The sequence below is a fragment of the Sceloporus occidentalis genome, unplaced genomic scaffold, assembly GCF_023333645.1.
Source record: "Sceloporus occidentalis isolate IW3139 unplaced genomic scaffold, rSceOcc1.0.p SCAF_23, whole genome shotgun sequence".
Classification (NCBI taxonomy): domain Eukaryota; kingdom Metazoa; phylum Chordata; class Lepidosauria; order Squamata; family Phrynosomatidae; genus Sceloporus; species Sceloporus occidentalis.
The window spans coordinates 7,153,952-7,167,514 of record NW_028317003.1 but is presented as its reverse complement, the minus strand read 5'-3'; the positions used below and the strand labels follow the sequence as shown (position 1 = coordinate 7,167,514).

At 40.9% G+C, this 13,563-nt stretch overlaps 1 protein-coding gene and 1 non-coding gene across 4 annotated transcripts in view; one reads left to right on the top strand and one right to left on the bottom strand.

The window, feature by feature from the left end:
- LOC149300753 (RNA-binding motif, single-stranded-interacting protein 3-like) overlaps window positions 1-13,563 on the top strand; it is a 280,512-nt gene that overhangs the window by 65,677 nt on the left and 201,272 nt on the right. For all 3 annotated transcript variants that reach the window (XM_089484828.1, XM_089484829.1, XM_089484827.1), the window contains exon 2: window positions 5,213-5,379. In XM_089484828.1, coding sequence (XP_089340954.1) covers window positions 5,213-5,379 — 167 coding nt within the window. The remainder of the gene's footprint in view (window positions 1-5,212; window positions 5,380-13,563) is intronic.
- LOC149300754 (small nucleolar RNA SNORA35) lies at window positions 2,079-2,208 on the bottom strand. Its single transcript, XR_016272293.1, has one exon. It is a non-coding gene; the product is annotated as a small nucleolar RNA SNORA35 (small nucleolar RNA).

The window sequence follows — 13,563 nt, the reverse complement described above, 5'->3', positions numbered from 1 at the left end:
GTAGTTGTTTAGCAAGCAAGTGTGGACTCTCTGTTCATATTTAAAACGTTATACGTGGTCAATAAGGGACACTTGTTTTAGGAGGTGTAGCTAGAAATATGTAGAATGTGGGCTTTGTAGAAACATCTTAGAAGACTTTGTGACCTACTGGCAGCTTTCCTGGGAACTCTCCTAGAGTCTTTGGGTTGCAGAAGCAATGTTGAGGCACGCGCCACCCCTGCCCACTTCCCCTCCTACCACCTTCAGCTTTTTAGCATGTGGGGCTAGCCACACACGAAACAACAACAGAATGCCCACATGCATCAGCAGGACTGCCCATTGACCTGCCTTCTGCCATCCCAAAAAGGGAATGCTATGGTTAGCAGGAACCTGGATGTCTCCAGGTATCTCTATAAGACGTTTAGAAGAAAAACAATTTCTAAACACATATTTGTAACTTTTACAGCAACAATTCTAGCCAGCATACATTCTGAGTTCCTAGGAAGGAGGGACATAAGAGGAGGGAAGAGAGATAGAGGGGTTTGGGTCCGCCATAAACGGCGATTCTTAGGAGATATATGATTCTATATAAATAGAGAACGGTTGATCTTGAAAGTAAAATTCTGAGAATTGTCACGACAAGGTAGATTTACAGGTACTGCACTTTTAAAAAGTAATCCATGATTTATGGTAGACAACCAGACATAGATGGCTGGAATTCCTGACCTGCTTTTTAAATTATGTCCCTCGGAATGCTATGGTCCTATTATTTGTTGTTGTATCTTTTGGTTGTTTGTGATTATGTGATCTGTGAAGTATACCAGATACTGACAGGCACATTCCACCTAGCGTAAATGATTAATATGCTGAAATGATTGTATACACATAGGATGATGTGTATGTATTTATCTAGAAGAACACATACAGTAGCTAATAGATTCATGATTCTCTTTTAACATCCTTGAGCTCTATTGACATCCAGTGCTAACGATATTCTACATGACTTAAGGTTTGACAGCCAGTTTCCTTATGGAAATGCATGCATATAATGGTTAATCATTTTTATGTTAAAATACAGTATAGTATATTGACCAGTACAGAATACAGTTATATTTGACATGTCAGAATTGTATATTAACATTTTGACATATTTGTAATTATGTGGAACATGGGTCAGCATCATGGGTCAAAAACTATAATAATAAGAGGGCACTATGATGTAAATATGAGTTATCTTGGAGATGAGTGAATTTAACCCCTTCGTGACAAAGGCTGATTTTACTTTTTGTACCCTTCGTGACAATGGCTGTTTTATCGTTTCTGCGGTGTTTGTGTTTAGCTGTAATTTTCTCTTAACCCATTTACTAAACCCACACAAGTTATATATTGTTTTTTTCAGGACAAGAAGGGCTTTCTTCAGACACCAAATTTTTTTTCATATGATGTAATTTCCTATAATAAAAATAATAAAATATGACGAAAAATTGAAAAAAATACACATTTTCTCACTTTTATTTGAAAAATCTTTTATTCATCATAAAAAACTACTGAAAAAACCTGCTAAATAGATTCTACTATTTGTCCCGAGTTTAGAAATACCCAATGTTTTTATGTTTTTTTGCTTTCTTCTACACGTTATGGGGCAATAAGTACAAGTAGAGTTTTGCTAATTCAAAACCATTTTTCTCTGAATCTGGTAATTCTGTCTCTATGTGGTATTTGGGGCATCTTTGAAGCCAGCAAATTAAATTTACCCCACCAAACCATATATTTTTGAAAACTAGACACCCCAGGGTATTTTAGATGCTGATAGTTTAACCCTTTCCATGCACTAATCCTACCACCAACCCTTGTCAAAGTTTGGGATAGTAATTGTTTTTGGTGTTTTTTTCACATACTTTGTACTTCAGGTGTGAAATTACAGCTCCTGGTATATGTCACTGTCCCACAACACCCCGATATGTGTTCAGCAACATCTCCTGAGTACATTGATACCCCACATGCATGGGTTTGTCAGATTGTTTGGGGGCAAAAGGGCCACATTTAGAACATGAGCAATTCAAATTCAGTAGGAATTTTACATCTGGGTAAAGAAAAATGCTTGTACCCAACTATCAGTAGGGACAGGTTACAAGAAAGCCTGGCCTATCTCCAAGAAGGGATTTGATCTAGCACCTTAAGTGGTCCCTCATGCCACGGAATGGACACAGGGGTCACTTGACAGTGCAAATAAAAACGCTTAAAAATGGTGGAGCAAATAAAAGCTAAAAAACAGTAAATGTAACAAAAAATAAAAAAAAAATACAAAAATGGAGCAGGAACAAAAAAAAAATTAAAAATGGGAAACTGTGTGATACAGCTTGAAGCAGTCACCGACACAGAGTGCAGGTTTTCCAGGGCAATCTGGACAGTAAAATGTGGTGTCCTTTCTTTGCCCCCTGCTGTAGCATACCCTGCATCTCTTTTGGGGATTCTGCTTCTTTGCTGTAGGGGGGATTTTAAAAATAAAATGGGTAGCCCCAATTCTGTTGGTTCCCATCACTACTTGGGGACCAGGTGCATCACGGTACAAGATACCTGAAATTACTTCGAGCTGAAACTGCAAAAAAGACAGCTTCAGCCCAGTGTCTGCTTTTTTGTGCAGCAAAAAAGCGTTATAGGTTGCAATTTGCATTAGATAAATTGCAACCTTCTTGTACCAGGCCTTTGTCTTCCTCATAATGAGGTAGGGCTGTAGGAGTTGATCTGACAGATCAACTCCACCCATGTGCTTGTTATAGGCCCTGATGCACACTGGCTTTGTAGTGACCCCAGCTCTGCCACGGACAGAAACCTCCACGGTTCTCTCATCGTGGATGGTGCTCAGCATGCACACCTCTTTTCTGTCCTTGAACTTCAATGCCAAAAGCTCCTCTTGGCGTAGAGCTGAGGTCTCCCCCTTTCCTAGCCGGGTTCGTACCAGGCGTTGTGGGAAACCCAAGCGGTTCTTTTTTATAGAACCGCAAGCTACCGTATCGAAACAATACAGCAGCTTGAACAAAGGGACGCTTGTATAGAAGTTATCTACATACAAGTGGTAGCCTTTGTTCATAAGGGGGAATATTAGGTCCCAAACAATCTTGGCACTGGTGCCCAGATGATCTGGGCAACCTGGAGGGTCAAGGTAGCTATCCTTACCCTCGTATACCCGGAAGGCATGAGTATATCCTGTCTCGCTCTCGCAGAGCTTATACACCTTCACTCCATACCTAGAGCGCTTGGAAGGAATATACTGCTTGAATCCCAACCTTCCTTTATATTTCATTAGGGATTCATCCACGCAGATATTCTTTCCAGGTGTATAAACCTCTGGAAACCTGGCAGCGAGATGGGTAATCAGGGGGTGGATTTTGTACAGCCTATCAAACTGGGGGTCCTCCTTAGGGGGGCACAGGCTGTTGTCGCTAAAATGCATGAAACGAAGAATCATTTCATACCTTTGCCTAGTTATAGTTTGGGCAAAAATGGGGGTACTAAAGATGGGGCTGGTGCTCCAGTAGGAGCGGATGGAGGGCTTTTTTATAATGCCCATTAACATTGTGAGTGCCCAGAATTTAAGAAATTCTGGCACGTCAATGGGAGTCCATGGCTGTTTTGCCCAAAAAGAATTAGGGCTAGCAGCACGGTGCTGCTGGGCATAAATGTTTGTTTGTGTGACAATGTCTCCCAAGACATCGTCTCCCAAAAAAACCTGCACAAATTGCAGTGGAGTGAATCCTGTAACATCAATATTGATGCCAGGAATTCCAGAAAAAGGAGGGATAGCTGGCTTGTACCTATTAGGCGCTACCCATGCCTCTGGTGCACTGCCACGACTACGTGTGGTAGGCGTCCTAACAGCCACAGATACATCACTAGATGTATCTGTGAACTGACCAACGTCAAAATCTGACGCTGTATCAGTGGCCTCAGAATCTGTGGCCAAAAAGGCATACGCCTCCTCAGCCGTATACCGCTGCATGGTAAGAATTGCAGCAAAAATAGTGGGGAAGGAAAGGGTTAATGGCTATAATAAAAAAAAAAATAAACCTAAAAAAAAGTAAAAAAAACTAAAAAAAGTAAAAAAACATGTAAAAAAAACAAAAAACCCAAAAACAATTGCCACTATGCAAGATCACTGTTTATGCAGTGATCAATGGCAATGAAGGGGTTAATATTATATGGGTGGCTCTTATAAGAGCCTTTGGATCAATATATATATATTTTTATTAGGGAACACACCGATCTGTCTCTCTCCCTCACTAGAAGCAAGTGAAGGAGGGGGGCAGATCCAATACTGATCAAAGGCAATGTTTAGAAAACATTGCCTTTGATTTATCAAATCATGATCACTCTTATGAGTGATCTGACCACTAGGGGTGTTATTCACTGGATGTCCATGACATCCAGCAACACCCCCCCGATGATGTCAGCAGGCTCCGCCCCCCGGCTTGATGGGCGCCGCCATCTTGAAACACCGCGTGTGTTTCGAAGACACCGGCACCGGGAAGGTAAGTTGAGCATTTAGGAAGCGATCGCGAGTCGCTTCCTTTGCTAAACAGGTGTTGCAAAGATGCCTCGATACTGAGGCATCTTAGCAACACCAGCTAAGCAAAGGAAGCGACTCGCGATCGCTTCCTAAACCCGTTTTTCGGCGGCGGGCGCCGCCATGTTTGAAAGACGTGCAGTCTTTCAAACATGTTTTTTTTTTTGCTCCTAGGAGCGATCGGGGGGGGGCGGGAATGTTTTTTTTGGTGTTGCTCAATGCCTCGATGTCGAGGCATTAGAGCAACACCGTTTGAGTGAAAAAAATCGATCACGGATCGATTTTTTCACCCGTTTAAAGACGTGCCGGTCCTGGCACGTCAATTGTCATAATCGTCACGATTTTCAGTGACGTGCCCGGACCGGCAATTGTCACGAAGGGGTTAAAATGAGGACCGCCTGTATTAGACTGCTGAATTACATCACACTACATAAAACTCCTGGTTCTGTCACGGCCTGTTTTAGATATAATTAACCGCATCCAATAAATACAAATTGGAAATATTTACAATATAACTTTCTTAACCTATTTTAATTGCCACTAATTACTTTGCGTTTTAGAAAACAATAACCCTTATTGTCTATGTTATTCCTTGTCATGCTGTGTGTACTATTATGTAAGTGGTAATTCTAGTATTTAACACGTTTTTCCTTTTTTTTTGTCTTGCAGCAGTCCTATGCACCAGCTCCCCATCCCATGGCTCCCCCCAGCCCCAGCACAAACAGCAGTAACAACAGCAGTAACAGTAGTGGGGAACAGTTGAGTAAAACAAACCTTTATATTCGTGGACTTCCACCGGGCACCACTGACCAGGACCTCATTAAACTGTGCCAACCGTAAGTATCAAGTTATTCGAGCTTAAGATGGGAGAAATCACTTTAGGTTCTTCTTGTATCACTTTCTCATATTGAATGTATGTTACTTAATAATAATCAGGTTGATGCCCAACCTGATTATCAGCCTGCCAGACTCTATGACTAAGAGTTGATTGCCTGTGACACGGCTTTGTGATCTCTGGGGGTGGGGGAAGGCATTTGCCCCCCCCCCCTCACTGGCTACTCACTTTTGTCCTTCCAGTTTGCATCTAGCAGTGCTTATAGGATAATCCTCTTGGATGCCATGTGGAGAACGAGAATGAAAACCTCTGGCCCAGAGGTCCCTAAAAATGCGGCATTTCTTTAATTGGCAGGACCACTCCATTATATCCAATCTAGCCTTGCCTCAGGGCCACCATTACTGGGAAATTCCTAGGTGTACCCATAAAATCTAAAATACCACATCTAGAGGACAAGTAAACTGCTGCTATCCCCATTGAATTATGAGTCCCTTACATCTATACACTACATCTATATCAGCCCAGGGTGAACAGTATTATCATTCTCAATAATATTCTTTTTTCTTGCCCTATTATTCTTCACTCCCCTAGATGCTAGGAGTTTGTTAATTACTGTCTGGTCTTGTTATAGATGATTTTTGGAACATTCAGGGTTATCTTTTTTTTCAGATTCTCTATAAGTTAATTACTAAAAGTTTTTTTCTAGCAATAATTTCAATATAAATTCCCCAAACATTTTTACTAGATTCTGTGCTATTTATCAATTTGTCATTTGTCTGTTTGCCAGTGCCTGATGTAGCTTAAATGTAAAACCCAATTTGTAACATTCCAGCTTGTTTATCACATTTGTACATAAAGCAGTGTCAGGGGGTTAATTGTAAACTTCACCTGAAAAGCCATTCAAATAAATTGATTTATCTAACCCTTGGTCAAGCGTTGCTTTTACTAGTCACAACATACAAATTCAGAATCATTCTAATAAACAATAAACTACACATTAGTGAATGTGTACAAAAGTGTTGCATATCCCAAGTGACCATATTGAATATGCCACGCAGGTATTAGCTTATACTGTATGTATGTGTAAAGCTTGCTTTTTCAATTTATACACACTGTTATATAGCAAGCAAAATTTTAGGTTTTGCTCCTATTGTGCATTTGCAGTATATATAATTTCTCTGCTTGTTTTAAAAAATGATTTGAAAAAAAGATGTTCAACTAATAAATAATAAAAAATGTAATCGACTAATATTCTGTTTGCCATAAATGCCCATACCTGGGAACTTTCCGGGTTTGACCGGGTGAGCACTGCTTCTCCGGGTCAAGACCCGTATCCTCCGGGTCGAGGGAGCGGGGCTTTGACACGCCCTGCTCCCCGCCCATTTCCCTTTAAATGGGGTGTTTCCTGCTGCCATCAGCGGGCACGCCCCCGACGTCAGTGGTAACGCCCCCGACGTCAGCGGGAACTCCCATTAACATCAGTGGGACCGCCCACTGCTGACGTCAGTGTGCAGTCCTGGCCACGTCCCGTAAGGGAAGGCTCCGGGTAGCCGGAGCCCAGAAGTTCCCAGGTATGTAAATGCCCCATCTAAAGATCTCACTACGCATTTCCGTTTCAGCACTTCTTTCCCATTCTCTATTCTTCACATGTAGGCAATGTACCGGGGACACTATGGATTGCTCTGATCACGTGCAGCCTCCATCTTTTGCCATGTGTTAAAAAAGCCTTTCTATATATTTATATATAAAATATAGGCAAAAGCCTTGTGTTACCCTGCCCCAGAATGTTCTGTGGAAGTGGTTTTTTATTAAAATGCCAGCATTGTTGAGGATCTGGACCATAAAATGGTATAGAGAACTGGCCCATAGTACCCTTCTGCATATTCTATCCCAAGATGCATAGTGCACATCACTGCAACGCTAAGCCTGTTACATGCTGACCCTTGAGCTGATCTTATCTTACCATTCAAAGCAGAAACCATTTAGGATCCTTAATAGACATTTTGTCTACCGTATTATTTGTGCACCCACATCTCTTAAATGTGGGCGTTTGGAAGAGTTTCTCTGTATTCATAATTATTTTCTATGAAATTTCTTGGATCGTTTGGGATGTTTTTACGAGGGACAGAAATGTTATAATGCTGTTCATGTGGGTGCTGTCCATTAAACATGATAGCAGACAGATTTGACAAATTATCTAATGCTAGCAAATCTCTTATCAATTTGTGAGCAACGCTGTCACAGTAATCTGTCAAGCTGTTTTGACTTAACCAGAGGAAAACAAGTCATCATTAATTTTAAGCATCGATGTAAGTAAACTGTGAGCTTGGAATGTTGCTGATGTTGCTGTATATGTTTAAAAATAAATCTGTCTCGAGGGTGTACTTTTTATTCTTTTTTTTTTGGACAAAATTATTTTTGAAGTAATTAACAAGTAATTGTGACTTTCTATGTGCTTCTTATAAATATATTTAATTATTAGAATGTAATATTATAAACTATTAATAATATGCTAATTACATACTTAATTTGTAATATGTTGGGCCTATTTGCATACATCACCTGCGCTCTCCCACTCATCATCAATTTTCTCCTCGCTTAACAAATGTTTGAAGAATTAGTTTTTATTGTTGATGTTTATCATCTTTTCTGTGGAATAATATGGAGCCATTTCAATTGCACACGAATATTTCAGGTGACACATATGTTGGGGGTATGACCAGATGCGGGAAGTTGAGGGGTGTGGATGGTGTCTGAGGCATGGCCACCTCCCTACCTTACCTGAACGACCATCTGATGGTACTCTGCTGCAGATTGTCACAAGGTGGCCAAGTGGGAGCTACAATGGAGGTCTTCGCAACACTGACCACTATTGATTTTGCAGCTCCTTAGGCCGGTTAGGTCAGATCAGAGGATCTCCTCAAGCCAACCCATGATGATAAACTGCTAGGAATTAGCATGCCAGTTGGTGGCATAGCATAAGGAAAACTAGACTGTGTTAAATCAGTGAGAGTTCTTGAAGGAAACATCACCTACTGAACTATGCATTCTACAGGGCTATTTAAGTCCTTTTCATGGTACTGTAATTATAAGACTGTAATGTAAAAATAGCTATTATTTGTTACTCTAATAACCAGTGATTCTCATAACTGCTCTTGAGTGGAAGATTTTATTTAGCACTTTAATTACAATTTATCAACTTTTCTGCCCTCCAAGGCCCGAAGGAGTTCTTGGTCTGTTTAAAACAACAACACGTTTTAATGAAAATGCCTGACTTCACTGCTTCTTAATAATTGTAGTTGATGAGCTTAATGAAACTCTCTTCTGCTCTAACACCATTACAAAGAATGGGCATTTCTCCTGCTCCCAGGATTTACAAGCAGTGTAATTAAAGATTACAGTTTTTTTTAAACAATGTACCTGCATTGTACATTAATATTATATATGTAAATATATACAGACATAAAAACACTTGGTAAATAAGGTTATTTAAAAAGGGCACTCCATATATAGCCCAACCAATGAAGAACTTTGTAAGTACTTTAATATGCATTCATTTTCTGAAAGAAAAAAACCCAGAATCACAATAGGAGATCGCCCCCCCCTCATTGGTCTATTGGTTTTCACATTACTTTTGGCTACTTGAAGCAACCAATCAGTGGTAGGAAGGTGCTCCTATTGCATGTAAGTAGTGGCTCTTGTTAGACCCGATGGAATTCTTATGTGGGCATAAAAGTGTGTGTGCTGGCAACCAACTACATCTCCTACAAGCCAAAGAGCTTGGGGGGAGGCAAATACATAGGTAGAATGCATACATTTGCAAGGGGAGGGGTAGGGGTAGAATACATTAATTAGGATTAATTTAAAGAAGACATTGGCTACCATATGCATTCAAGTGCAAATGATGGTCGGAATACCCCGGAATGACATTTATTCACAAGATTATCTTAATGCGACCAACAACTAAAACCATGTGGCGTTAAACATCATTAGTATTGCCTCTAGTTTAGTCTTAAAACATAGTTATTCAGAAATCACCTACTTGCCTCTGTGTAAACATCTTGTATTGTATTAATTTTTTGTTTGAGAAAGTATATAATTAGAACACATTTTCCACATTACCGTGAAGATAAAACACCTGTGAGTGATCTCATTTTGCGAAAATGTTTATGTTAATGTCAAAGCTATTTGAACACAAGCGTAGTTTGGGGATAGGCAACTCACACCCTATTTTTAATCTTAAGAATATTTTTCATCAGCAAATTCGATGAGGTATGATTGCTGATCACTATTTAACAATATATACAGTTTTCATATGTTTGCTCCAAAAATTGGCTTTTAACGGCAACACTATGCTTATTTTTTAAAGGGGTACCATGTTATAAACAGCCTTTTAGGAACATAAAAACATGGAATTTGACGGCAGATGAGAATGCCCATTAAGTCAGACCATAATAATTCCCTGGTCCTGTCTTAGATTCAGGATAGCTTTCTGCTATATACACTGCATATATAAATTCCCTCACTGTATTAGCATCTTCCACTTCTGTTGGGATACTGTAACATGTATCTACCACTCTCTCAGTAAAGTAAAGGCTTACAAATAATGGTAATGTTCACGACAGGCAATGTTTTTCCCTGTAGCCCCGAAATTAATGTGACTCGCACCTTTATAGTGCACATGGAACATTGGTGATGACACAAATGACTCAAGCTTTAGTGGTTGCTGTTCATGGGGTGACCTGGTATTTTTTATTTAAGAGAATCAGGCTTTGTGGTATCTCTGAAATCATGAACCTGGAGATATGATAACCAGAACAACATTAAAGACTTTAGATTGCTCCTCACTTTCATCCTTTAGCATCCTTGAGCGTAGAACGTGTCTCGCTTTACAAAAAAACAAAGCCAACTAAATTTAAGCTCTTAACCTTGTGAAACCTGTGGTGTTATCAAGTCAGTTGTATTTACAAAGGAATTACTCTTTGTAGTATAATTGGTTTGTATTGGAGGTCAAGGATATCAGAGGGGGCAGGATTTAAATCAATTTTCTTCTCTGTTAGCTAGAAATTCTCTTGTAAAGCTTATAGAATTTTTTATGCTTTGATGCTCTGAAACACATTCCATTGGCAAGTACACATCAATGCGTTATATTATCAATTGCCCTTAAACGACTCCGTCAATTTACAAATATTTTTAGAAGAGGAATTGTGTTCTTTTATATGTCTTGGAATAATAACCTAATGAGAACCAGCATTGTTGAGTTAGTTTTGTGTAAAGGTTGTAGGAGTTATGTACAGGGGTGGGCTGGGCAGGGGGGCAATTGCCCCCCAGGCCGCCCTGAATCCGGGCCGGCAGGCTGGCCGGGCGGCCGGCAGACGACCACCGGGACTGGCTGCCACCGGGACTGGGGGGGGGGCGGCCCGCCTGGCGGTCCGCCTGGAGTGCCGCTCACTGAGGGGTGCCGGCACGCCTCCGAAAACGATGCGCGCGGCAACTGTGGCTGTGCGTCGGGACTTGATGTCAAATTCCGGCGCACAACACTGAAGCCACGCCCACCGTCTTCCGCACACCGGAAGGACAGGACACAGAAGAGGAAGAAGAAGAGGAAGAATGAAGAGGAGGAGGAAAAGTGCCAGTGCCAGAGGAAAGGTAGGAAAATATTAGTAAGTGTGTGAGAGTGATGGGTGTTATGCTGTAGTTTATGATGAATGTTTGTGAATGAGGGTTTCAGATTGCATGGAAGTGTGGGGGGATAGCATGGCATAGTGAGGCTGTCTAGGCATGATAGGAGTGTGATTGCTGTTATCAATTTTTTTTTTTTCGTCCTATAATTCAATAACAGTATTAATAGATATATATGGTTGCAAACAGCAATCAGCCAGTCAGCCAGTACATGCTAGAACCTGGGCATGATAGGATTGTGATTGCTGTTAATTATATGTATATATATATATATATATATATATATATATATATATATATATATATATATATATATATATATGTATATATATATATATTAATATTGTTATTGATATTTTTTTTTGTCTAATTTTGGTGTGTTACTTTTAATAAAGTATTTTAAACGGGTTTTTTTCGGTTTTGGCCAAATTAATGCAGAATTTTCAGTTTAGGTCCAGATTTTTAATTTCGGTGCATCCCTACTATATACTAAACCAGTCACTGAAGTGGTAGGCCTACACCACATCAATGTTTGGCTTAGTATATAGTGATAGGGGTTGTACTGCAGTATTGTCAGTGTCTGGCTCAATGTATAGGCACACATTGACAGTGGTACAGCGTAATCCCTAAGTATATAATGATAACAGTTATGCTGTACCACCGTCAATGTGTGCCTCAGTATATAATGATAACAATTTTGCTGTACCCCTGTCAATGTTTGCCTAACCATAGAAACTATGCAGTTTTCAAGTGTGTGTGTGGGTGCCACATACAGGATCTGCCACAGGTGCCAAATACTCTAGGTACGCCCCTGCATCATGCAGCAGTTAGACCCAATGGCCATTCCTCAGCTCTTCGTCCCACGTCTTAAAAGAGGTGGGATAAAGAGCTGAGGCACGGCTATTGGGCGGCGCGTGCACGCCGGCCGCTTTAATTTCATTAGGCGCCGGTGGAGTGACTGCTATCAATGTCGCTCGCAGCCGCTTTGGTGGCGCAATGGGCCACTTGACTAGACTTGCCCCCCAGGCCTTAGGCTGCCAGCCCTCCCCTGCCCTTCCTCTCCCTACCTTCTCATTATCTACCCCCCTCCCTCCCTATTATCTACCCTACCCCCCCCCTTTGTACTTCACTTACCTTCCAGCAGTCCTGCGGCGAGAGTCTCCCTGCTCTGCCGCGGTGCTCGCTGCTGAGCGCCGGAATTGACGTCATATTCCAGCACTCAACATTACAAGCCGGCACCGAGACCAAGCTAGAGGGCTCGCAGAGGAGAGAGAGGGGGGCCGAGCGGGTACTGACAACTTGATAAGCGAAAACCACTTGGCGCCCCTCTCTCTCCTCCGCTTCCAAAAAAACGGCGCCTGGGGCAATTGCCCCATTCGGTTCCATGGTTATGTATGTACTCTGTCTAGTACCCACTCTCATTCTGATAAGTTACATACTGATTCTAGGTTAGTACGTAAAATTTCAGGAGTTAAAACTTAGAATTGCCAGTCTATAGATCCTGCAATATGGTATTATCTCACAGCAGGCCGGAACCTCTTTGATTATGTTCCACAAATTATAGATTACAATTTTGTTCTCTATATGCATTATAATGCAATATTTTAACCCCTTGATGACAATTGCCGGTCCGGGCACGTCACAGAAAAACATGTCGTTAACGACAAATGACGTGCCAGGACCGTCATTTGTTAAAACGGGTAAAAAAAATAAAAATCGACCCGTGATCGATTTTTTTTTTTTACCCAAACGGCGTTGCTGTAATGCCTCGGCCTCGGGGCATTCAGCAACGCCATGATCGGAATCAGGGGCCATGTCTGGCCCCTCCCCGGGGCGTCAACATCTGCCATACAATGTATGGCGGCGGACGCCCGTTTTAAAAGCGTTTAGGAGGCGATCAACGATCACCTCCTAAACTTAAATGGTGTCGCTGGAATGCCTCGATCAGGAGGCATCCAGAGACACCAAACACTTACCTCTTGATGGACTATGACCGCAGCTGCCGGTGATCTTCGCCATCAGCAAGATGGCGGCGGCCCGGGAAAAAAAATGATAAAGATGAAAAGGTTCGCTAGACGGTCTCCTGACCCTCTAGAGAACTCTGGCTCCACTTGCAGGTTGATTACAGGTACTGCATTCAACCATGCAAGTCAATGGAGCCCAGCTTTCTAATCACAGTATGATTAGAAAAAATAAATTAAAAATAAAATTAATAATAATTATAAAAAAAATAGTAAAAAACCAGTAAAATGTAAAAATAATTTCCCTCTGATGTCACTATCAGGGGAACCTTCAAGTTGAAAAAAAATGTTAAAAATGTTTTAAAAAAGGCAAAAAAAATTTAAAATATATATATATAAAAAATATATTTTTGTGAGCAAGTCCTAAAATTAGCACATTAGCTTAAAACAATTCTCGCATGGAAAGAGTTAAAATACTGGCATATTAAATGCCCATGGGGTGTCTACTTTTAAAAAAATGTATGATTTGATGGGGTAAATTG